Source organism: Zootoca vivipara, chromosome 12 (assembly GCF_963506605.1).
Source record: "Zootoca vivipara chromosome 12, rZooViv1.1, whole genome shotgun sequence".
Classification (NCBI taxonomy): Eukaryota; Metazoa; Chordata; class Lepidosauria; order Squamata; family Lacertidae; genus Zootoca; species Zootoca vivipara.
Window position 1 is genome coordinate 28,494,275 of NC_083287.1, and position 22,513 is coordinate 28,516,787.

General features: G+C 45.6%; 1 protein-coding gene across 1 annotated transcript in view; it reads right to left on the reverse strand.

The window, feature by feature from the left end:
* Positions 1-22,513, reverse strand: part of SCIN (scinderin) — a 46,386-nt gene that overhangs the window by 10,410 nt on the left and 13,463 nt on the right. The window contains exons 4-13 of the mRNA XM_035130115.2: positions 22,000-22,149; positions 10,311-10,403; positions 10,036-10,168; positions 9,812-9,900; positions 7,430-7,645; positions 5,844-5,965; positions 5,082-5,172; positions 1,867-2,037; positions 755-932; positions 206-327 (exon numbers count right to left, since the gene is read on the reverse strand). Of these exons, the coding sequence (XP_034986006.2) occupies positions 206-327; positions 755-932; positions 1,867-2,037; positions 5,082-5,172; positions 5,844-5,965; positions 7,430-7,645; positions 9,812-9,900; positions 10,036-10,168; positions 10,311-10,403; positions 22,000-22,149 (1,365 nt within the window). The remainder of the gene's footprint in view (positions 1-205; positions 328-754; positions 933-1,866; positions 2,038-5,081; positions 5,173-5,843; positions 5,966-7,429; positions 7,646-9,811; positions 9,901-10,035; positions 10,169-10,310; positions 10,404-21,999; positions 22,150-22,513) is intronic.

Genomic DNA, 22,513 nt, shown 5'->3' on the forward strand with positions numbered 1-22,513 from the left:
GTGGGGCAGCATTCCTCCAAAATATGATCCAACTAGAAGGCAGCCTACGTCTGAGTCCCCCATGTTACAATAAACTTGCTCTATGCCCTGCAAATGATGTTCTTCCTTGCCCTGCAAAGGATGTGAGTAATCTGATTTAAGACCCAGAGATGGAATGACCATAGTAATCGAGGGACAGAGCAGAAACTACCTGCCATATACTTACTATAAACCTGCCGGTCTTATTAGAACAGCCATAAAGACGTGGAGGATGGTCTTCGGACTCAGTCAGTAACTGTGCAGATGTCTGGTATTCTTTCTTTCCACCAAGGGCACTCCAAAATGGCTCTGGAAGATACAACAAAAATACTTCCTTGGTGAAATGCCCTGTGAACAAGTGTTGAGGAAACAAGATTGTTAGGGGCGTGAAATTTCAACACCGGGTACTGCCTCAATACAGCTCCGTGTTTCCATCACTGGGCGGCTCCATGCAAGCTAGGAAGCGGCCTCTCCAGACAACGGAACAAATATTCTTATATTTGCAGCTGCTATCTCCTGGTTGATGTGGATGCTGTTAGGCAGTTGAAAGTGCGTGCATGCTCTGTCCGTTTCCCTCCCACCCACCTCCTCCTCTGTATGGCCCTGGGCACTGGCAACCCACGCTACACCACTGATACGGCCAGTAAAATTAGGAAGCTATTTTCCCAAATGTCAAGGACTGTGGACATTTCCTGCATTGAATAATAGAATGCTAGAATTGTAGAGTTGGGCTCACCTGGTTCCTGGCCTTCTTCAATCCTTGAGGTTTGGCACCTGAGGACACCAGCTACATACTGCGCCCCCTTCTCTTCTTCTCTGCTTGCTCCTTTCCCAATCCAGGTATACCCAGCATTACTTGGCAGTTTCAAAACAAAAACATCATTGGAATTCAACGAAGTGGCATCCGCATCAACCTGAGACAGGAGTGAGATTGCATCAGTCTCCTGCTGCTGCTTCTTTATTTCTTTCCCATTTTTTCAGTTTGCAACATTAATTTAAGCCAAGAACAATTCCTCTGACTTCACAGGTGCCACTCAAAATGCAAGCTCTTCAAAGGCCAACACAAAGAGAGACTCCCAATTATAATGTTAAAAATAAACTAGCAGTGAAAGGAAGGTTTTGCTGTACACACATCTCCACTCCCACCCAGCAAAATAAATAAAAACAACAACTTCTTAGGAAAGTGCTTTTGGCAGGACTTTCAACTGACTCATAGAAGTTGGATCTGGATAACACTGAAAAATACATACAAGCTTCAATATAATCCATTTTCAGTGCGGCAATGATACAACCTAGTCAGCAAACATTCATATGTGGGACCTGAAATCAGTATACAGGGCCATTCAGCTGAATGGTTGCACAAATGGAAGACATTGCAAGGATGCAACAGGACTCCCTGAATCTGCTCCAGAGGGTCAAGGATGTGTCTTTTCTGAAGCCCTGGAGAGGTGCTGCTTGGGCCCGTTCATACCTTGGTTTCATGTGGATTGTGAACCCCCTCGCGCCCGTTTTAATTCCCCCTCATATGGCATTCTCCTACAATGACTGCTGCTCCACCCTATCTCTTCCCCAAACCTGGAGATTTCCCCATGCTTTGAAAATCCAGAGAGGAGAGCTGCTTTGATTGCATACATACGGAATCAATGTATTCACCACGGAGCTAGATGGACCTCTCTCAATATAAAACAGCTTGCTAGAGTCTTATCACACCTTTCAACCTGACTGGGGCATATCTGCATGCAGACAGGTGTCTGCTACCATCACATCTAGTTTGTCCCCAGCACTGGAATTTGGAGTCCATTTCATCTTGCTACATCGAGAACAGGTTTCCAAACGCCTATTTCTTACCTCGACAATCCTGGTGATGGATGCTAGGTTCCTGCGGATTTGGAACAAGCGTGTTGGAGCAGCAGGCTTCTGTCCGCCTTTCTTGGATGTCCCATCCTTGTAAACAATGAGCGGCTTGTCTTTGAACAGACTCAACAAGTGCAGAGGCTCCTTGCCTTGGCTGACTCTGATCTGCAGCGACGTTTGAAGGGAACAGCACAGAAACAGATTTTTACGAGGCTGCCTGCTGCCCTGGCCTGCCCTGGCCAACAGATGCTTCACTGGAAGTTGGCAAGAATGAAGAGTGGCACGTTTCCCTTGAATAATTCAAGCTTACGTGACTGCAGTGTGTGTGTGCAGCCGTGGCATTCTAAATGTGCTTCTCACGGAAGCAGAAATGCAGCATGCAATCTAAATATCCCTCATATAACATTCTGGTGTGTGCATGTGTGTTTGGTTCAGATTTGAGATTTGCATTCAAATGCAGCAGGAAGCAGCGCCCTGTTTGTGCACCTGCCTGGAGCTGGGAGAAAGGCAAGGAGCATAAAGCCATCTGGGAATGGAAATGCACCAACCAGGTCGCTTATCAAGAAGGCTGCCATTAAAGAAGGAAGTGAGAAGAGCTCTTTCTTACAACTGATCCCTGGAATGCATTATCAATTGATCTTTGCAGTGCATTATCTAATAATAATAATAATTTATTATTTATGCCCTGTCCATCTGGCTGGGTTTCCCCAGCCACTTTGGGCGGCTTCCATCAGTACAGTATATTAAAAACATAATCGTATTAAACATTAAAAGCTTCCCTAAACAGGGCTGCCTTCAGATGTCTTCTAAAAGTCTGGTGGTTGTTTTTCTCTTTGACATCTGATGAGATGGCGTTCCACAGGGCGGGAGCCACTACCGAGAAGGCCCTCTGCCTGGTTCCCTGTAACCTCACTTCTCGCAGTGAGGGAACTGCCAGAAGGCTCTCGGCGCTGGACCTCAGTGTCCAGGCTGAACGATGGGAGTGGAGACGCTTATTCAGGTATACTGGGCTGAGGCCTTTTAGGGCTTTAAAGGTCAGCACCAACACTCCAGTGCATGGAGGATAGAAATACTAATGCCCATCAATGGACCATGAATCCTCCCACTCGGGTACCTGAAGGGGTTGTTGGACTCCAGCTCTCATCAGCCCCAGCAAGCATGGCCAATAGTCAGGGATGGTGAGAACTGCAATCCCACAAAACGTGGAGGGCCACGGGTTCCCTGTTCCTGCTGCAAGTTCATTGCAAGCATCTCTTACGGCCTGTTCTGAGGCACCCAATCTGCCATGTGTCAAAGACTTGGTACTTGCTAATATTCATAAAGCACCATCAATGTTCCCAGCACCTAACCAAAATACAAGAGGATAGGTAACCCTGCCCCGAGGAGCCTTCAATCTAAAATTTGACCCATAGGAAACAGCAGCAGAAGAGGAGACGGGTGAACAAACATGCTTGTTTTTATGGTTGTACTTCCAAGCTGAAACCATGATAACACCTCTTGCTTTTCTGGGATGGAGGATGGAGACTGTGCACAGAAACCTCCAACCTTTGTGTATCTGGGATGTACCGGTAGCCTACTGTACTGAGATAAGAGTTACATCTGTGCTACCACCCAATTTTTGCCTCTGGCTCCAGCCACCACCAGCATGCAGCCTCTGGAAGGCTGCTCACAAGGGAATGAATGAAAAAAGGCGCCCCCACCATGGCTGTTAATGGTGGTGCAGGAAGGAAAGGACACAGGCAACAGATGAGAAGCAAACTGCCCCATACAGATGGATGGAATTGGGGTCAGGTGGTGGTTGAAGAACTGTTTCCTTAGGGAGCATGTGGACACTAAACTATGGGCAGACCCAACCATACATTTAAATCACATTGCTCCCCACCCCCAGAATACTGGGAACTGTAGTTTCCCCTTACAGCTAGCATTCTCAGCATCCTTAAGAAACTAAAGTTCCCAGGACTGTTGGTGGGGAAGCAACATGCTTTAAACATGTTCTGGGTGTGGTCTGAACATGTGGCGCTTCTGTTGCGCAAGCACCAAAGAGCACAATGGCTTCCTTTGGCATTTTGCAAGGGGTTTTTATCAAATCCCTAATGCAGATGTACAAAAGTTGTGTCCATCTGCAACTCCGCCCATAGAGTCCCTGAATGCACCTGATCATTGTTCGGCTTGCCTAGGACTACGAAAAGGGGAAGGCAGGCCACAATAAATGCTAGGCAGGAGTGGGCAGGCTGCGTTTGGATTGACTGCTCACAAAAGGAACAGAGCTGCCCATGTCAGTCACAATCTCATTGGCGTCCTCCACAATTTAGTCCACATTCTGTAGTGCAGCATTCCCCCTCAGTGCAACTTGGTAATTGTTCAGATCAAGAGAAACTGTTCAGTTCTCAGCAGACTGCAGGACGTTCTTCCTTCCACCTCCCCACAACCCGTGCAGGACTTGGAAGCCAATTTTTCGTCCTGCGCTCCTTGGAGGTGGTTGCAATTGAGGCTGCTCTGACAATGGGATGTACAGGTGCGAGCAAGGGAGGAGTTGGCCAAATGAAACCAACTTCACACACCACGAATTGCCTGTGCAACGGAGAAGGGAATCATTTGCAGGTCCAGCAAAGACATGGTGCAGGACTACTTACAAAGATAAACAATATTTCAAGAGCCTCCTTTTATTGTAATGTAGCCTGCAGTGCCATCTAGTGACAAAAAATATAGTTGCACCACAAGTGTATTATGATTAAGGATGGAAGGTCAGTTTTGGTTTCTCTCGGGTTCTCATTTTTTCCAGTGTGAAGCTCAGTTCTCCACATTTCCACATGAGTTTGCTATTTTGTTTTTCCAAAAAGCCCTCCTAAAAAACTCATCAGCATTGTGGATTTCTCCTGATCGACACCGTTCTGTATGCAGTTTTGCGTAAGATACACATTTTTGGAAAGCGGCTTCTGTTAATGTAACACATTTCCACATGTTCTTTTCACTAATATATGCAACTATGTTAACCTTTTACACTAGCAAATGCATCTTTGTTTATATTACTTGGCTGCAGAACTGTGTCATTGAAAGATAACTGTATTTTCCTCCCTTAAATCATTTGGAGGACAATAGGGAGCATGGGCTTCTAGACCATGCAAGAAATAGAATGTAACTTTCAAGTTGCTTGTGTGATCTCCTGTTTGCACCATCAATATTTTCAGGCTCATCAGGAAGGCACTAACCTGGACTGCGTGCCCGTCTAGTGACCGGTCGAGCTGAACTGTCAAGAACGCTGAAGTAGTCAACTCATCTAGGGTGGCATGAGCTCCTTGCCTGTGGATGGAGAAAACGCAGATAAAACACAAGTCCCCTGTGAAACGGGAAGCTCCTGACTATAGGAGACAAAGCACATGGGAGTGGCAGAGGTGACCAGCTGGGAGAACCCACAATTGCCTTCGGAACTGCAAAGCTCACCCCCCAAAATTAGTAGCCGGTCCCATCTGAAAGATTCAGGGAGGTTATTGGTAGGGCAGTATGGAGCATGTGGGACCTGAAGAGATCATGGATTAGGTGATCATTCCATCAATCCAAGAACTCAGGTCAACTCCCTTCAATTTTCTCTCTAGTATGTAGAACTGGGTTATGCCCCACAGTGTGAGGCAGGAGGGCTCTTCCCATAAGCCAAATTTGGAGTGTCCCTATTGCAAATTTAGCTATTTAAAGCACAACTCAGTCCGATTCTGATGCCGGCACAATGTTATCAGGCAGAGTGAGGTGGCTCCTTCAGGTGGCAGATTGGGGGGGCGGGCGGCGATGTTTCAGCTGCCAGTCCATTCAGCTTCTGGTTTTGGAAAGGGGGAGGGATCTTTTTGCCCTTTGCTCCTGGCACCAAAACATCTTGCGGCCGCCGAAGGGTATACTGGTTTTCAGAGAGGCTCCTTGCAACGCATCAAGGATAAAAACAACAGTAAGCTAAGAAGCAGCATGGCTTCCATTAAACATACCACGTGTAGATTATCTGTCCTTTGGGATAGGTGTACAGTATGATGTAGCAATCTCCACCATAAAACTGCCCGTAGCTCTGAGGTTCTACAGGGATTCTGCCATTGCTTTCAACGCGCCAAATCTAAGACATGAAAGATGTCATGGGGGAAGAGCATTTGCAAAATTTTCAACACAGTGCGTTTTGATAAGGTGACAGATTCAAGGGAGTTAGCTGTGTTAGTTGCAGCAGAAACACTAATCTGATTTATTGTAGCTGAAGCTTTCATGCGCTGCAATCAATTCCCATGTAAACAGGGGGTCCAAAAGGCCATGAGATGTATTCTATCACTAGTAGGCATCACAATCAATTATCGTTATCAGGGATTGAACCTGAGACCTTCTGCAGGCAAAGCAGATGTTCTGCCACTGAGCTACATTAATTCCCCTAAATGTAAGTTTGGTAGGCTCCAGTATAATACTGTTATAGTTTTGGGTACCCCCTAGAAATTAATAAATGGTAGGATTTTGATTATTTGGGGTGTAAAAGGAGAAATACCAGCTGCAGAGGAATTCCTAGGTTGCGTATGCAAAACAACCTGGCTGAGCAAGGCCCATTAAGAAACAATACAGGGTCACAGGCAATAGAAAAGAACTGTCCTTTCCCCATTGCCCTGAGGTGTGAACAGAGACTGGGTGTTTGGAAGGTTGTGAGGTGACAGGGAAAGGGAGTCTTTGGCAAAGGTTGCTGGGTAGAAGGAGGAAGAAGAGAGACTGGGATCCATCTTGGGCAGGCTGGCTGCAGGCCTGCTGGGAGAGATGCATTGGGCTCCAGGGCTGCACTGATGTGGGGTCCAAGCCCATCTTGAAATGACCATGCTGTAAGATCTGGACTCCCCCCCCATGCAAACTGAAGGTGTAAACAGGTGAACAAAGCATATTTCTTAAAGCTATGACATACTCCTCCGTGTCTCAATTCTCCAAAGGAGCACAGACCCTGGGGTGAGTGCCTGGAGTGCCCTGGACTCTTGCTAATGCTTGGCAAAGATTGTAACAAAGCTTTTGTAACAATGCTAAAAGCAGAAATCATAACAGAACCTCTCCACACCTGTAGCAGATTCTGCATTCAGAGGAGCCCTTCCCCATTTACAGGGTTCCGATTCCAGGTAGTTCTCAGACCCAATTGTATGTCACATACACAATCTAGTCCCATTCCCCCCCCCAATAAAACCATGTACTAGATGTATTTGTATGGGAGTGGGGAAAATAGGTGCAAAGTACAGTCGTATGTTGGAAGTTGAACGGAATCCGTTCCAGAAGTCCGTTCGACTTCCAAAACGTTCGGAAACCAAAGCGCAGCTTCCGACTGGCTGCAGGAAGCTCCTGCAGCCAATCGGAAGCTGCGGAAGCCCCGTCGGATGTTCGGGTTCCGAAGGACATTTCAAACCGGAACACTCATTTCCAGGTTTGCAGCACTCAGGAGCCAAAATGTCCAAGTACCAAGGCATTCGGGATCCAAGGTACCACTGTACAGTACTGCAAAACTACGACCGTAAAGCAGAACAGCAGCTAAAAAAGAGAAGCCCGGAAGCTAGATGTCAATAAATACCTCCACTTTTCCAGAGCCATCGTCGACCATGTTGTGCTGGGCTGCCATCTGCGGAGACTCGTGCAACTTGGTAGCGTCAAACTCAACCTGCTCAATCCTCGCCACTCTCTCTGTGACGTACACTTTTCCGAAGCCATCGCTTTGATCCTTATCTTTCCAGTCTCTAAAGAACTGCTTGAAGATCGGTGTTTCACCTCCTTCTGGAAGAACCTGAATCTGAAATCAAGAGGCAAAGGGTTGGAAAGCCTATACCTGACAGCTCTCCTTTTTTACTGGAGTAGCGCTGTGTGCTAATGTATGGGAGAAGAGAAGCAGTCGCCAGTTAATCCAGTCTCTAGATATATACCAGACAGGAGCAAAGGCTCACAAGTATGGACAGGGATTAAGGATGATGACAGTCCTGCAACTTCTGGAGAGCTGCAGGTTCCCCATTCCCGGTTTATACAGTAGTTTTGCCACTTTTTCGCAATGGTATTGTCAGAGGGTCGTTGTGGCTACTCTAGAGTAACTCTGCTTGAGTCCAGTTTGTCTTTAAAGACTTTTATTGTGCATAGTATTTATAGTGCAGAGATAGCTTAAAACATGACCTCTCAGTCCGAATCAGAATCCGGCAATGGCGTACGTCTGTTCCTACGCCAGCAAAGTAGTCGGGGCACCCCAAAACGCCTCGCCCTTGACCTCCGTTGCGGTGCTCTCCTTAACTCTTGCACCGGAAGGAGCGATGCCCTCTCAGCCTCCTCCTGGTCAAAGCGGTGTAAAGGCTCTCCAGCATCCTGGAGCCCTTGCCTACATCTCTCCTCCCCTGAGCCTTCCCATCGTTCACGCTGGCTGCTCTCTCCCTTCCCCCCTGGCTGCTTCAGACCCACTGCTGCTCCCTGTGCTTGGTGAGGTGGACGTTAGGATGATGGGGGCTGGTTCCCTGTAGGGAGTCACCCTTACAGGTATATTTCCTTAACATGCTGCCATATCAGAACGGAGAGTGTGTGTTCCTAGACTGGCTTCATCATTTCTACCTCAGCCCCCTATACCAGGTTGCTCACCGGAGCAAGACTGTTTGAGCATATTACACCGATCCTGGTTTGACTGCACTGGCTACCGATTAGTTTCCGGGCCCAATTCAAAGTGCTGGGTTTGACCTATAAAGCCTTAAATGGCTCAGGACCGCAATTCCTCAAGGACCACCTCCATACATATGAGCCTACCCAGACACTGAGATCATCTTCTGAGACCCTCCTTCGTGTACCTCCTCCTTGAGAGGTCTGGAGTGTGGCAACATGAGAACGGGCTTCTCTGCAGTGGCTCCCCATCTGTGGATTGCCCTCCCCAGGGAAGTTCACCTGGTGCCTTCATTTCCCCCCTTAGGTGCCAGGGGAAAACGTTCCTTTTTAACCAGGCCTTTGGTTGACCTGATCAACATCCCATACCCTTTTAAAATGTAGCTCTTTGTGGGGGGGGGGCATTATTGGGTTATTGCTTTTATTTTTATTTTATATACTGTGATCCTTTTATGTGAACCGCCCTAAGACCTCTGGGTATAGGGCGGTATATAAATTATTATTATTAATAATAATAATAATAATACCAGTGGCTGGCCTATATAAACTATACTCAGGGAAGTTTCAGACTGCCACTGTTTTCTGGTGGGATTTTAAAAGGTAAAGGGACCCCTGACCATTAGGTCTAGTTGTGACCGACTCTGGGGTTGCAGCGCTCAGCTTCCAGGTCATGTGGCCAGCATGACAAAGCCGCTTCTGGCAAACCAGAGCAGCACACAGAAATGCCATTTTCCTTCCCGCTGTAGCGGTACCTATTTATCTACTTGCACTTTGATGTGCTTTCGAACTGCTAGGTTGGCAGGAGCTGGGATCGAACAACGGGAGCTCACCCTGTTGCGGGGATTCGAACCACCGACCTTCTGATCGGCAAGCCCTAGGCTCAGTGGTTTAACCCACAGTGCCACCCGCACCCCAAACTGTAGAGTTGGAAGGGATCCTGAAAGTCATCCAGTCAAACCCCCTGCAGCACACTTGGTATCCCATCCAATTTGAAACCATACCAGACCCTGCTTAGCTTTGCAACTGTGCTAACAGTTTTAATTCTGCACCAGCAAATTCAGGTTGCACAATTCAATTTGAATTGGTGCTCTTGCACAACAAAAATGCACCCCACCTACCCCTGCAAAACCACACCTTTTGCAACAAGAAAAGTGGCAGGAAAATGCACCCAAAAGTGTGAGGTATCGATTGAAGCAAAGTCATCTAGCCTCCCTGGAGACAAATTAGGATGAATAACAGATAGACAGGTCATCTGGAAGTGACCTTAGTCACCTGTGACGGTTTACTTGGGGAAAAACGGAAAGTGCAGTTGTTCCCATAGGTATACCTGAGTGCTGGCAGGATAATTCATTTGCTGAATGAATTCTTCGGCCGATTTCATGGCTGCTTTTCTCTCACTTGGATTAGCATTCTTACCTTGTTAAAAAACAAAGCAGAAGGAAAAATTACCAAGGCAAAAGGAGAGCGAAACTCCCAGAAGCCTTTGTTGATTATAATAGCAAATTATAATATTGTATTGTTAAAAGAGAAGCAAAGAGATTTGCCACATACCTTTCCACACAAATATCTTCCTAGCTACCCCGTGATCCAGTATAAAGCACTCTTCAGACAAAAGCATTGCCCTCAAGAAAGGATTCTCCTCTGCAACAATCGAAACCTTCATGGATCCACTGGCGTCCGATACCTGATGATGCAGGACATTCACACATTTAGATCAACTACAAATCTGCATTCAAGTAATTAAATTATATTGCCATGACTTCTAAAGTTGAAACAGGGTTCTGTACAGAAACAGCCCTGCAACAAGCTGGTGATTCCGCTCTTACCATGTAGAGTTTGGCACTTTTCCTGTTGGTAATATCGGCAGCCTCATCATCGTTATCATCACCCTCACAAAGTTCTGGTTTCCGTCCCAAGACCTTCGGAACGAAAAGAGAAAGAGAAAAATTGTGCTGGCGGATGAAGCCAAACAGTATTTCAAGACTGGGAAGATAAAACGATCACTATCAAAGGTCTGAATATCTTGCTCCCCTTTCTGCATTTGAACATATAATCTTGTTATCATCTGCTTGTTTGGCTATCTATTTGGACAGATGGACTGCTTAGATTAATGTGCCCGTTTAAATTAGGATCGATGGGTTATTCTTGTTCACGTGAGCCGACGTTTGTTTCCTTCTTCTTTTCACCATATTTCCGATAAAAAGAAACAAAAGCCAAGCACCCAGACTCAAGTAAGTAAATAATCAAAACGGGGGAAAATTGGGGGGAGGCAGTCATTTTTAGCTATAGCTTTATTAGCAGCATCGTGAGAAATTTGGGGTCATTTTGAAATTTGAATTTTTTTTAAAAAAAGTGTTGTGTGATTTAGGGCTACTTTTGGCATGGTATAAAAGTTCTGTGAACGGACATACTAACATGATATTTTCCTTGGGCAATAAGCCGGTTGGGAGATGATTTGGAGCCACAGTGCTAGGGGTGAGGAGGGGTGGGATTCAGGTTGTCACTCTGTGATGACGTCTCTCCAATAGACATCACTCCCAGATCCACCCAGACTCTGCTCTTAGCCATGAAGTGAGGAGGCAGGACAGGGAACCCTGGTAGCTGTATATTTTCCTGTCCGCAACTAATAAGTCTGGGAGCATGAATTCCTTTGGGAAAAGAGCATGGGAGAGGAATGAAAGCCCCCTTTCCTCTGTGCCACGTACAGCTGCTCATGAGGACGCTGCCTATGCAGGGTTGTATGCTGGGAGAATCTTGCCTTTGCCTTCTTTGAGTGCGCTGGCTGCTTCTCTGTGTGAGTCCCTGAGTGATGGGCTGTAATGACCTTTCCAGGGATGCTATGGGCATGTCTGTCATATTTACAAACTTTTTGCATTTTCAGGTTGTGGGTTTCCCCTCTCCGGGGCTGTTAATAACTGAAGCTTTCCCAACCAAGAACCCTACAGATGTTTTGGATTCCCTTTGGTCCCATCCAGTGCTCTTTTTTTTAGAATACTGCCCACCCTTGAGTAAGGTTTTAAAAAAGAGTAAAGGACCCCTGGGCAGTTAGGTCCAGTCAAAGGTGACTCTGGGGTTGGGGTGCTGATCTAACTTTTGAGGCCAAGTGTCAGGGACTGGGCAGAAGAGGAATGGTAGAGACCGCCTCCCCATCCTGACCCTCCCAGGAAGGAGGGAGAAGAAGACAGTATAGATCAGGGTCCCCAAACTAAGGCCCGGGGGCCAGATGCAGCCCAATCGCCTTCTCAATCCGGCCCGTGGATGGTCCAGCAATCAGCATGTTTTTACATGAGTAGAATGTGCCCTTTTATTTAAAATGCATCTCTGGGTTATTTGTGGGGCATAGGAATTCTTTCATATATATTTTTTAAATATAGTCTGCCCCCCCCAAGGTCTGAGGGACAATGGGCCGGCCCCCTGCTGAAAAGGTTTGCTGACCCCTGGGTAGATTTACAACAGGGGTTTGCGGGAGGTCACAGCTCAGAGGCAGATGAGGGGGGAAGTTGGGAAATAATGGGAAAGGAGGAACAGGCAGAACTGAAGTGGCAGCTGACTGACACGGTGTCATTAGAAAGCATTCCAGACCCTCCATCTCCCAGAACCTGGCAAGCCTTAAAAGTAGGAGAGCAAAGAGCTCGAAGACAGAGGGCACATAGCAGCACCCGTAGAAGTGACAAATGAGGAAGTGGGAGAGACAGGGATTGGAGATTCACTCGGGACAACACCATTATCCAGGAGGCTGGGTTCTATAGCCTCTTCCTGTAAAGATTGAAATAAAAAAGGATGGTAAGAAACTCTTCCTTGTCTTTATGCTTTTCTGGGCAACCAGCTGGGAGCTGCTAACAGCATCCTGACACCGAGGGAGCCAATGTTTGCCCACAGACAGCTTTCTGGGTCATATAGCCAGCATGACTAAACCACTTCTGGTGCAATGGGGCATCATGACGGAAGCCAGAGCACAAAGAAACGCCGTTTACCTTCCTGCCACAGCAGTGCCTATTTATCTATTCACACTGGTGTGCTTTTGAACTGCTAGGTTGGCAGAAGCTGGGACAGAGCAAGGGGAGCTCACCCCGTTGCGGGGATTTGAACCGCCAACCTTCTGATCAGCAAGCCCAAGCGGCTCAGTGGTTTAGACCACAGTGCCACCTGCTCCCCCTACCCTTGAGTACCCCCAGAGAAAAAGCAAAGCCAATAATCGAGGATGGTAGAATTCATAGTCAGGCTGGAGAAGCCTGACTTGACCCATTTCTAATTTCAGTCACTTAAAACAACCATACGTTTTATTGTGCTGGAGGGAGGCGGAGTGGAGGAGCAGGCCAAATTAATAACTTAAACACAGATTAGGGTGGGCCAAGGAGCCAGTTCAGATGTTCTCCCATGTGGTCATCTTGGGAGGAATCCAAGTGACATCAACCCATAGTTTTGGAAAACAGAACCGAAAATACATTCCTTATGTACTGAGTATATCAAATCCTTTTAATGGCCACAGCACAAAAGCCAGCCAGAAGAAGAAGAAAAGGTGAACTTTAACCAGGCGCTGAAAGAGAATGAACTGCTAATTGTTCTTCACAAATGCCTTCATCAGGGGTGAATTAAATTTCTGTGGTTTAACTCAATGCATGTTGATTCCAAAGGAAGTTTCACTGAATTCAATAGGACTTGCTTCCATATAAGTGGATATAGGAATGCAGTACTGTGGTACCTCAGGTTATGTTACCTTCAGGTAACGTAATTTTGGATTGCAAACTCGGCAAACCCAGAAGTGCATACTTCTGGGTTTCACCACGCGCACATGCGCAGAAGCGCTCTGTCGCGGTGTGCGTGTGTGCAGAAGAGGCGCCTCTGGATACAGACTTTTTGGAGTGAGTACAGACCCCCGGGATGAATTAAGTTTGTATCCAGAGGGTCCCCTGTACCTTCTGATAGAGGGGAAATTACTATTGCTGCCCCAGTGAAGATACCGCTTGAAATGCATTGGGCAATTCATTTGGCATTAAAATAAATTGGAATAATAATAGCAAAATAATTAAATAAGCAATTGTGGCTACAAAGAGGGAACCAACCAACAACCACCCATGCAGGAAAGAGGAGCTGACTAATTAAAAGGCATTCAGGAATGCTATAGCTACAGAGTAAGAGAAAAATAATAAAGAAAAAAAGTAAAAATGTGGTCTGTAGAACGTTTCTGAATCTAGGTCTCAAGCACAGAGCAAAATAGTAACCCAATATGCCTTGCTGCATCATATACACCGGCTGATAGATATGACAGCATTCCTATAATTCTCCTCCTATTCACCAGAGAAGGGCCTGCTGAATTTGGCTTAAAGTCAAACTAGCTGAACTAAGGTAAGTGCAATGTAGTATCACCCATTCAAAGGAGATACTTATATTGACACAAGGAGGGGCATGTTGACAACGTAAATATTTGATAAGGGAGAAATTGCCAAGATAAGGAGTGCAAAGGTAACTGATGGAGAACACCTTAAATATTTCAAAGAGCCACCTACCTATACGGCTTTCGCTCTCAGCAAGATAAATATTATTACACAGCCTATAAAGGGCTATATCAGGTTAAATGCAAATAGAATTTCATTTCTCAGCTGGTAAACACAGTAGCGAAACTTGCTATGTATTAGTACTGCTTAGGCAGAAGAAAAGCAGGACAGACATATCTAAAGACAGTGGTACCTCGGTTTAAGAAGTCTGTACTTAACCTGAAGCGTACTTAACCTGAAGCAAACTTTCCCATTGAAATCAATGGAAACTGGATTAATCCGTTCCAGACAGGTCCGCGGAGTACTTAAACTGAAAGTACTCAAACTGAAGCGTACTTAAACCGAGGTATGACTGTAAATAAATAAACCTGTATGCATAGCCCTTGTCACTTAGTGGCCGATAGGTTTAATAAAAACATGGCCCATCATGGCGACAGGCAGGAAATGGCCCAGTGAGAGACTGGTTTGTCTTCTCGGGTACAAGGCAGTAGCGGACAGCATGGTGGGGGTTGGAACCCACCTGGCCTCTTGTTGCCTATCAGAGGCAGAGCAGGAAGGGTGATGCAACTATGAGGTGAGAGTGGTGCAAGCGCTCCACCAGAACCAGTTTGGTGTTCCTGCCAGGGCATGAGCACCTTGTCAACTATGCAGCCGCCTCCTTCCTCTCCTCTTCAGTAAGCAGCAGTGACGCAATCAATCAGAGGTCAGGTGCGTGGCAGTTTAGGAGTGGATTGTAAGCAATGAGGTCAGAGGAAAATTAAATGCAGAAAGTATGTTGACAGTGAAAATTGCATAATTAAAAAAGTTCATTCGTAATACAGTTGCTGGTGACACTGACGTCTTGGCCTTGGTATGCCAATTAAAAAACATAATGTGATTTAAAAATGCCTTTCGTCGGATTCAATCCACTGACTCCAGAATATAAGAGATCATCTACTGTATCCACCTGGGTAATCTTGTACACTCCTACTGTTCTCTTTAACAACTTGAGCTATGCAATTTGCACAGTTCTCATATTATGAATATTTGCTGGCTGTATAAGCATTGGCACTTGAGGAAATGAATTCACTATTGGTATACAGTATAAGATTACGAGTGGAATGCTCAGAGCTGTAGAACTACAATATCTGCTTCTAACAGAAGGCTTCCCATAGAAATCAGAGCAATAAGACAAAAGACTTCAGGAAGATACAGTTTTTCTGCCCAGGAATTTATTGTTTTACCTTCTCCTGCAGTTGTACAGTGCAGTCAAATAGGTTTTATTGCACCAGGGCATTCAACCCAATGTGTCCCTATTTATGATGCTGTAAAATGGCAAGATGGAATTGAAATCACCAGGCAACATTTCCTTTTTTCCAATTTTCAGCTTCATAAGTATTGTGTCTCTTTGTTCACAGTGTATCACTCTCAATTTTCTACAACACAAGGCATTCCACTTTGGCATCATTCCAATAATAATAATAAAGCGTTTGCTGCTTGAAAACACTTTCTAAGGTGCACTTTGAGGTGGCGTGAATTCTCTTCTCTACACTACAACACTCTACACATAGATCTTGCATAAATACTTAGGAATCTCTTTCCCTTTATTCAGCAACATGGCGAGCACTCAGCTTCAAAAACCATAACAGATAATGGACCATACAGCTCTGAAATATTCTCGTATCAGTCAAAGTACTTAGCTTTCTTGGTTTCTGGGCTTGTCGTTATGTACCTCCCTGAATATGGCAGCCAATTTTGAGAGTTGAGATTATTGTTGTTGTTATTTCATTATATATTATTACAGTATATACTTCAACCTGACTCTCCGGTTCAAATGAATATCCAAAGCAACTCACAAAAGATACAGAAATCCAATATACAGTAACAGAACTACAAGTACAATAATTAAAAGTAGCAGTCATGCTTACATGATTGCTTATGACACTCACGTACAGTGGTGCCTCGCTAGACGAATTTAATTCGTTCCACGGGTCTTTTCTTATAACGAAAAATTCATCTAGCAAATCCCATAGGAATGCATTGAAAAAAATTTGAATTTTTTTTTTTGCCCATAGGAACGCATTAATTGAATTTCAATGCATTCCTATGGGAAACCGTGATTCGCTAGACGAATTTTTCATAAAACGAATTCATCTAGCGAGGCAACCTCCGCTCGAAAAATCCTTTCGTTAAGCGGAAATTTCGTTAAGCAGGGCATTCGTTAAGCGAGGCACCACTGTAATTCAACGTGATATGACCTTTTTTTTCTTTTTTGCTCGCTGATTATGAGTCCTGGGAAAAGGTAGCTTTGCAGAAGCACTAGCCCAAATCATAGTCATATCAGCTCATGATATCCATGACCACTATTTAATTAAGATTTCCTCAGAGCTGCAGCTGCCACAGCCATGGGAAGATTCTCAGGCACAAATCACTGCAATGATTAATCCTCCTCGTCACAACCGTGCCATTTTCAAGAATTTTCCCTGAAGAGTGCCATGTCTTGACAGCAAGGCTTTGGCAAGTCATTCTTTTCTAGCTAACCACCTGATCAAAACAAATATTTATGCCATGCTATGCCACCAAACAATAGGCTTCCTATTTGTGCTTGAATACTGAATTCATTATTGGACAATGTAAAGCGGTTTCGAGTTCCTTGGAACTACTTGCACAAACTAGAAAGAAATGCACAGTTGTTTACGTTAGGGAAGAGAGCTGTGTATTCTACAGTGAGCCAGCTGGGAAGAGGATTTTGAGGATTTCACACTATTTAGCAAGGACCGTGACTTTGGAAGCTCAGGTATCAAATGAGGGTTGCCTTTGCTCAAGTTAGGCTGATGCACCAACTACACCCATGAATGGAGACTTTAGAACTGGCCAAGGTGAAGCACACTTATGGCTTCTGACTAACACTTTCTGTTGTTTTATAGTTTCGATAGTTGCAATCAGACTGTTGTTTTACTAATTTGGATGCTGCCTTGAAAACTGAAAAGCAGGGTCATAATGTTTTGATATCTGGCAACAAAGGATCAGGAGACTCACCCAGTGCTGGATTTACGTATTAAATGAAACAAGCTATAGCTTAGGGCCCCACTCTCTTGGGTCCCCCCAAAAAAAGTTAAAGAAAAAAACCTGGATGTACATTTCCAAAATATAAGATATAAAAAATAAAACCTACATACAGAGGTTTTGGCCAGGCTTCCTCAACCTTGGCCCTCCAGATGTTTTTGGCCTACAACTCCCAAGATCCCAGGGGTCAAGGAAGCCTGCTTTTGGCCTTCAGGATGTTGCTGGACTACAACTCCCATCAGCCCTAGCGAGCGTGGCTGATGGCCAAGGGATGATGGAAGTTGTAGTTCTGCAAAATCTGGAGGGCCACATATTCCCCACAACTGCTGTCAACACTATTCACCTATCCCCATTCAGCAGCGGCGTGCAGTGGAATTTTTCGTAGGGGAACAGTTGGGGCCAGAGATGCCAGCTTGCAAGGACGATGGGGGAGGGAACGTCGCACGCGTGATGTCACAAGGTCCCGATGTCGTGAGCATGAGCATCGCACCTCCCTCCCTAAGGTGGGCAGAGGCTTCCTGGGATTTGGGAAAGAGGTGCCAGGGGAACATTTAGGGCACTAGCACAATTGCACTCTATGTGAACTTGGAATTTAAGGTAGGCTCATTACTTACTGACTCCTGGCCAAACTGGAAGTTGGCCTCAGAATCCTCTCTCCGTAAGCAGAAATCAGCAAGTGAATTGGGATCCTATCTATTTGAACCTTGGATCCTCCTAGTGCTCTCGTTACCTTCTTTACCATTGTGTGAAGGAAGATGACCATTGTAAGGGGGAAGATGAAAGCCCAAGAAGTTGTTTCCAATCTCACCACTGACAGAATCCTGGGAGCCAAGGAATGAATAATTGTGTCCCGTCCTGAGGTGTTAGGATGGAGGGCAGGACAGAAATGTCCAAATAAAGTCCTGTTCGAGAACAACTGAGCTGAGCATCAGACAAGACATGGCACAAGAGACCCCTGATCAGGAACACTGGAAGCTGCATGGACCACTGTCCATCTAACTCACTAGGGTGTGTTTGCTATCTGGCAGTGAGTCTCAGACCTCCAAGTGTCCCTATTTTCCAAGGACAGTCCCAGATTTACAGAAGCCATCCCGGTTTTGATTTGATCCTGGAATCTCCCATTTTCCCTTAGGACATCCCTATTTTCATCAGATAAATGTTGGAGGCCAAGGAGATAAGCAACTACCGTATACAACCTTTAGAATACATCTGAAGGCAGCCCTATATAGGGAAGTTTCTTTTTATGTTGAAAGTTTTATTATGTTTTTATATATGTTGGAAGCCATCCAGAGTGGCTTGGGCAACCCAGTTAGAGGGAGGGATGATGATAATATAACTATAACAACAACAACAACAACAACAACAACAACAACAACAACAACAACAACAGGATGTCCCTATTTTCATCGGAGAAATGTTGGAGGGTATGGAGTTTTTCCCAGACCTTCTTGCAGATGTCAGGGGCTGAATCTGGTCACTGAGGCTCAAATTGGTCAAGGAAGTAGAACTAAGGGGTAGGATTCTTAATGGCTTGGGTAACTGTTTATCTTTTCATTTCTTCTGATCTACTGTCTGTCTCATTCTGGTTATAGGTAGTGAGTGAGTGAGTGGGTGTGGGTGTGTGTGGGTGTGGGTGTGTTTTAAGCCCCAACGCACATTAAGGTGAAGGTGACTATACACAGGTGATTTGCTTGTTGGCTTATCTTAATTTGCCTAAATATCATGTGAAAACTTTCTAAGCAGCATTTGAGCACATTATGTCTGTCCCCAACCAATGAAAGATGGAAATTACTGGACCCTGGCCCAGTGGATATTCCCTACTCAAATAATCAACTTGTTTGAAAAATATGTTTCAGTTTACCTTTCCCAATACAATAAGCAGAAGCCCACAACAGATGTGGGAATGGGATAGAGAAGAATAAGTTTACTTTGAGATTAGCTCAATTACCATCATGTTGAAAAGCTAAACAAAGAAATGCCCAAATCCCCATTGTGACAGCCACTATGTAATCAAAAAGCATGAGAGGCAGGTCCAGAGGACATCTGTCCTTGTCAGGAGAAGAGTTTATGATTTCTCAGAACGCTGAAGCAGGAGTCTAACTTACAAGTATTTTAGGACCAATGGTGTTTATTGTAAATAAAAAATAAAAAAAATGAAGAAGCACAGAGACTCTATGAAATGAATTCAAATCCATGCACTTCAGTGCAAAAAAATTTGAAAAAGTGGACATATTCTGTCATACATTTATGATTGACATGTGCCTTTTTAGTTACAGTACTCCATGCCCATCTGCCTGAATGATCTGTGATCTTATCTAGAAGTTAACTAGGGAAATGTGCTGTTTGACCTTTATGGCTGAATGGAGTCTATAAGGAAGTTCCCACTGATTTTGGAAGGATGCCAGCATGGGTTGTTTTTTTGTTTAGCTGCTTAAAGGATACAGACCATTTTCCAAAGAAAAGGACAGAGGAAAACACCCCATATTTTAAACACGTGGCTGGTTTACACAGATGAAAACTTTATATGAAATCACTGAGCAGAGGGAACACCCCAGTTTTTTTTTATTCTGTCCTAGAGATTCCACCTCCTAAAAAACAAACTGAGAGCGGATTGTACTCATGCAATGCTACGTTCATAGCTTCAAGGTCTTTGCAGCTGTAAAAAGGAGTGTACTAACTTAGATGGAATTCTGCCAGTCTACGCTAGTAAATAGCTTGGAAGATTCCTCCGGCGACTGTACCGAAGGGGTGAGGAGCACCTTGTGCAATCTGAGGGCTGTGTTGGCTTCCAGGGGACACTTGCCAGTGGTGGGGACCCAAAGTGGACAGATCAACGAATGCAGACTTTGCTTTTATAGGCTAGTTTCCACACATCCGGCAACCAGGCAAGCAAGAGTCATTACCAGGCATCAGTTTCACATCAGAGCTGGGCAAAGGCCCTTGAGGAGGGTGTGAAGCAAGGTGTGTGGCCTGGGGAGAAAATGTGTGGTTGGGAACTGGGGTGTGGCCTGAGGAGAGTTGTCAAGGGTCAGAGAGAGAGAGAGAGACGCATGGAGGGGTGCATGAAGCCCATGGGCCTGAGGTTCCCCACCTATGAACTAATGGAGCCTGGGATAGCTCAGTTGGTTCAGTGGCGTAGCGAGCTGCTTGGGTGCCCGGTGCAGCGTGCGCGTCCTGCAGCCAGGAGTGAAGTGAGCTGCCCATGGGGCCGGGGCAAGCCAAGGCAGGGCGTGCTGCGTGGAGCCTCTTCGCAGCCTCCCCCTCAGCTGCAGGGTTGGTGAGGCAGGCAGACGCAAGCCCTACGCTGCTTGAAAAAGCAGCGCGGAGCTTGTAGGCAGTCCGCCCACCGCCTCCCGCTCAGGAGTGACGCGTGGCTCAGGCACGCTGCAGGCCCCATGGTGTGGCACCCAGTGCCCCTTACCTCACCTAGGTACCAGTGCCATATGAAGGGGTGCGGTGGGTGCAGGAGGTTTTTTTTTTAAAGGAGTGTCGTGAACCTAATTTTTAAAAATATATTTTAAAAACACATATTTTTGCCATTCTGTCACCCCCCTCAGTGATGACACCCGGGGCGTACCACACCCACCACACACCCCTTCCTATGCCACTGAGTTGGTTAGAGCGTGATGCTGATAACGCCAAGGTTGTAGGTTCAATCCCTGTATGGGACAGCTGCACAGTCCTGCATCACAGAGAGTTGGACTTAGATGATCCTCAGGATCCCTTCCAACTTGACAATTCTATGATTCTAATATATTAAGGCAGTGGCGGAGCTGGAAGAGCATGGCGGTGGAAGAGAGCACATCCTTCCATGTCTTCCTGCAGAGGATCTCCAATCCTCCCACATCAACCAGGCCCTCATATCATCAGCTGTTCATGTGGAAAGCCTGATTCACACTAGAGGGAACTTGTACTACCTCAACTGTAAAAGGCCTCTGAATGCCTGTTGCAAGGAACTGCAAGTGGAGCAAGCATTGCTGCACCCAGGTCCTGCTTGCAGGATTCCCAGAAGCATCTGGTTGGCTACTGCGAGAACAGAACGTTGGGCTAGATCCAGCAAGGCTCTCATGATGCGCTGCTCCTCTGCCACGTTGTTTTAGCACCGGCACCAGTTAAATGGTAGGAAGCAGAGCTAAAAGAATTCAAAAGGCTTCAAAAATGGCAACGGGCCTTTCTTTGTTCAGCAAAAATTACAGGCAGTGCTCAACTATGGCCTTCTTCCTCCCCCTCACCAGCCCAGGCATCGATGAATCATGCATGGCCAACATGCCTCGAGGCACAACATCTGTCATACTCGGTTGCTCAAGCCACAATCGGCACGACAAAGCAGAGACGCAAATATCAGCAACGGTGCTCTCATGCACACTCCATTGGCTTCCCCATGCGGATGTGAGAGGAACTCTAACCCAAACCAATATTAACGTTCCAAACAGCTGTGAAGCCTACCGACTCCAAAAAATAATTAAGAAGGGTTCTAGCACTACTGTACTTAATTGCTAACTTATTTGCCATTAGAAACCGAGGGAGAATGCAACTTAAAAATACCATTCATTAACCATTTATTACCATCTAGGCTAATAGTTCATAATGTGACCTGTGTCCAGGCCACAAGTGGTGAGCTGCTATGTTTGCTGGCAATGGCACTCCAAGGTTTCAGGCTCTTTCCTGGAGATGCCAGAGAATGAACCTGGGATCTTTAGCTGGCAGCGAATGTGGTCCATCACTGAACACTGGTTCCCCATGTATGCAATAGGCGGGGCCCGTTCTGTCTACTTCATGGTATCTCGAGCTATAGCCGTGAGGCAGGGTGTCTGCTGGACTGGCCAGATAAACAACGCAGCTAATGGAGCGGGTTTTTTTGCCACCAAGTGAAAATAATAAATAATAATAATAATAATAATAATAATAATAATAATAATAATTTATTATTTATACCCCGCCCATCTGGCTGGGCCTCCCCAGCCATATACAATACCTTTAGGAGTTCTTTGGGCTCACTTCCTTCATCCACAGCAATCAACTGAGCTCTTCCATTCCGTTCATTGTCCCGAATGCCCACAGCAACCTGAGTAGCTTTCAGGCGCTCAAATTTATTGCACGTGGAGCCACACCACTGGTAGATCTCCTAAAACGCAACAACAGATTTCATCAGTCAGCAGAATTATTCAGGGGAAAGCTTCACATGGATAGCTTGCAACATTCCAGTCATTACAATTCCAAATTCTCCGTTGGAACACAGCTGCAGATATTTGTTAATACTGACTGCACTTGGATGTTAAGTAAGTTTTGGTTTATTGTTACGGGAACAAGTCTAAGGCAAGCCTAGAGCTTACCTGCTCCCCACTTTGTTCCTCTGTTTTTCTAGGATGGCTGTGAGGAGTTTAGGATCATGTCAACATCCTAATCTGTGGTTGATCTTAACTACAGTTTATTGAAACAAGCTATCACCATAACCCATGAGAGGGGAGAGCAATAAGCACAAGCCTTAC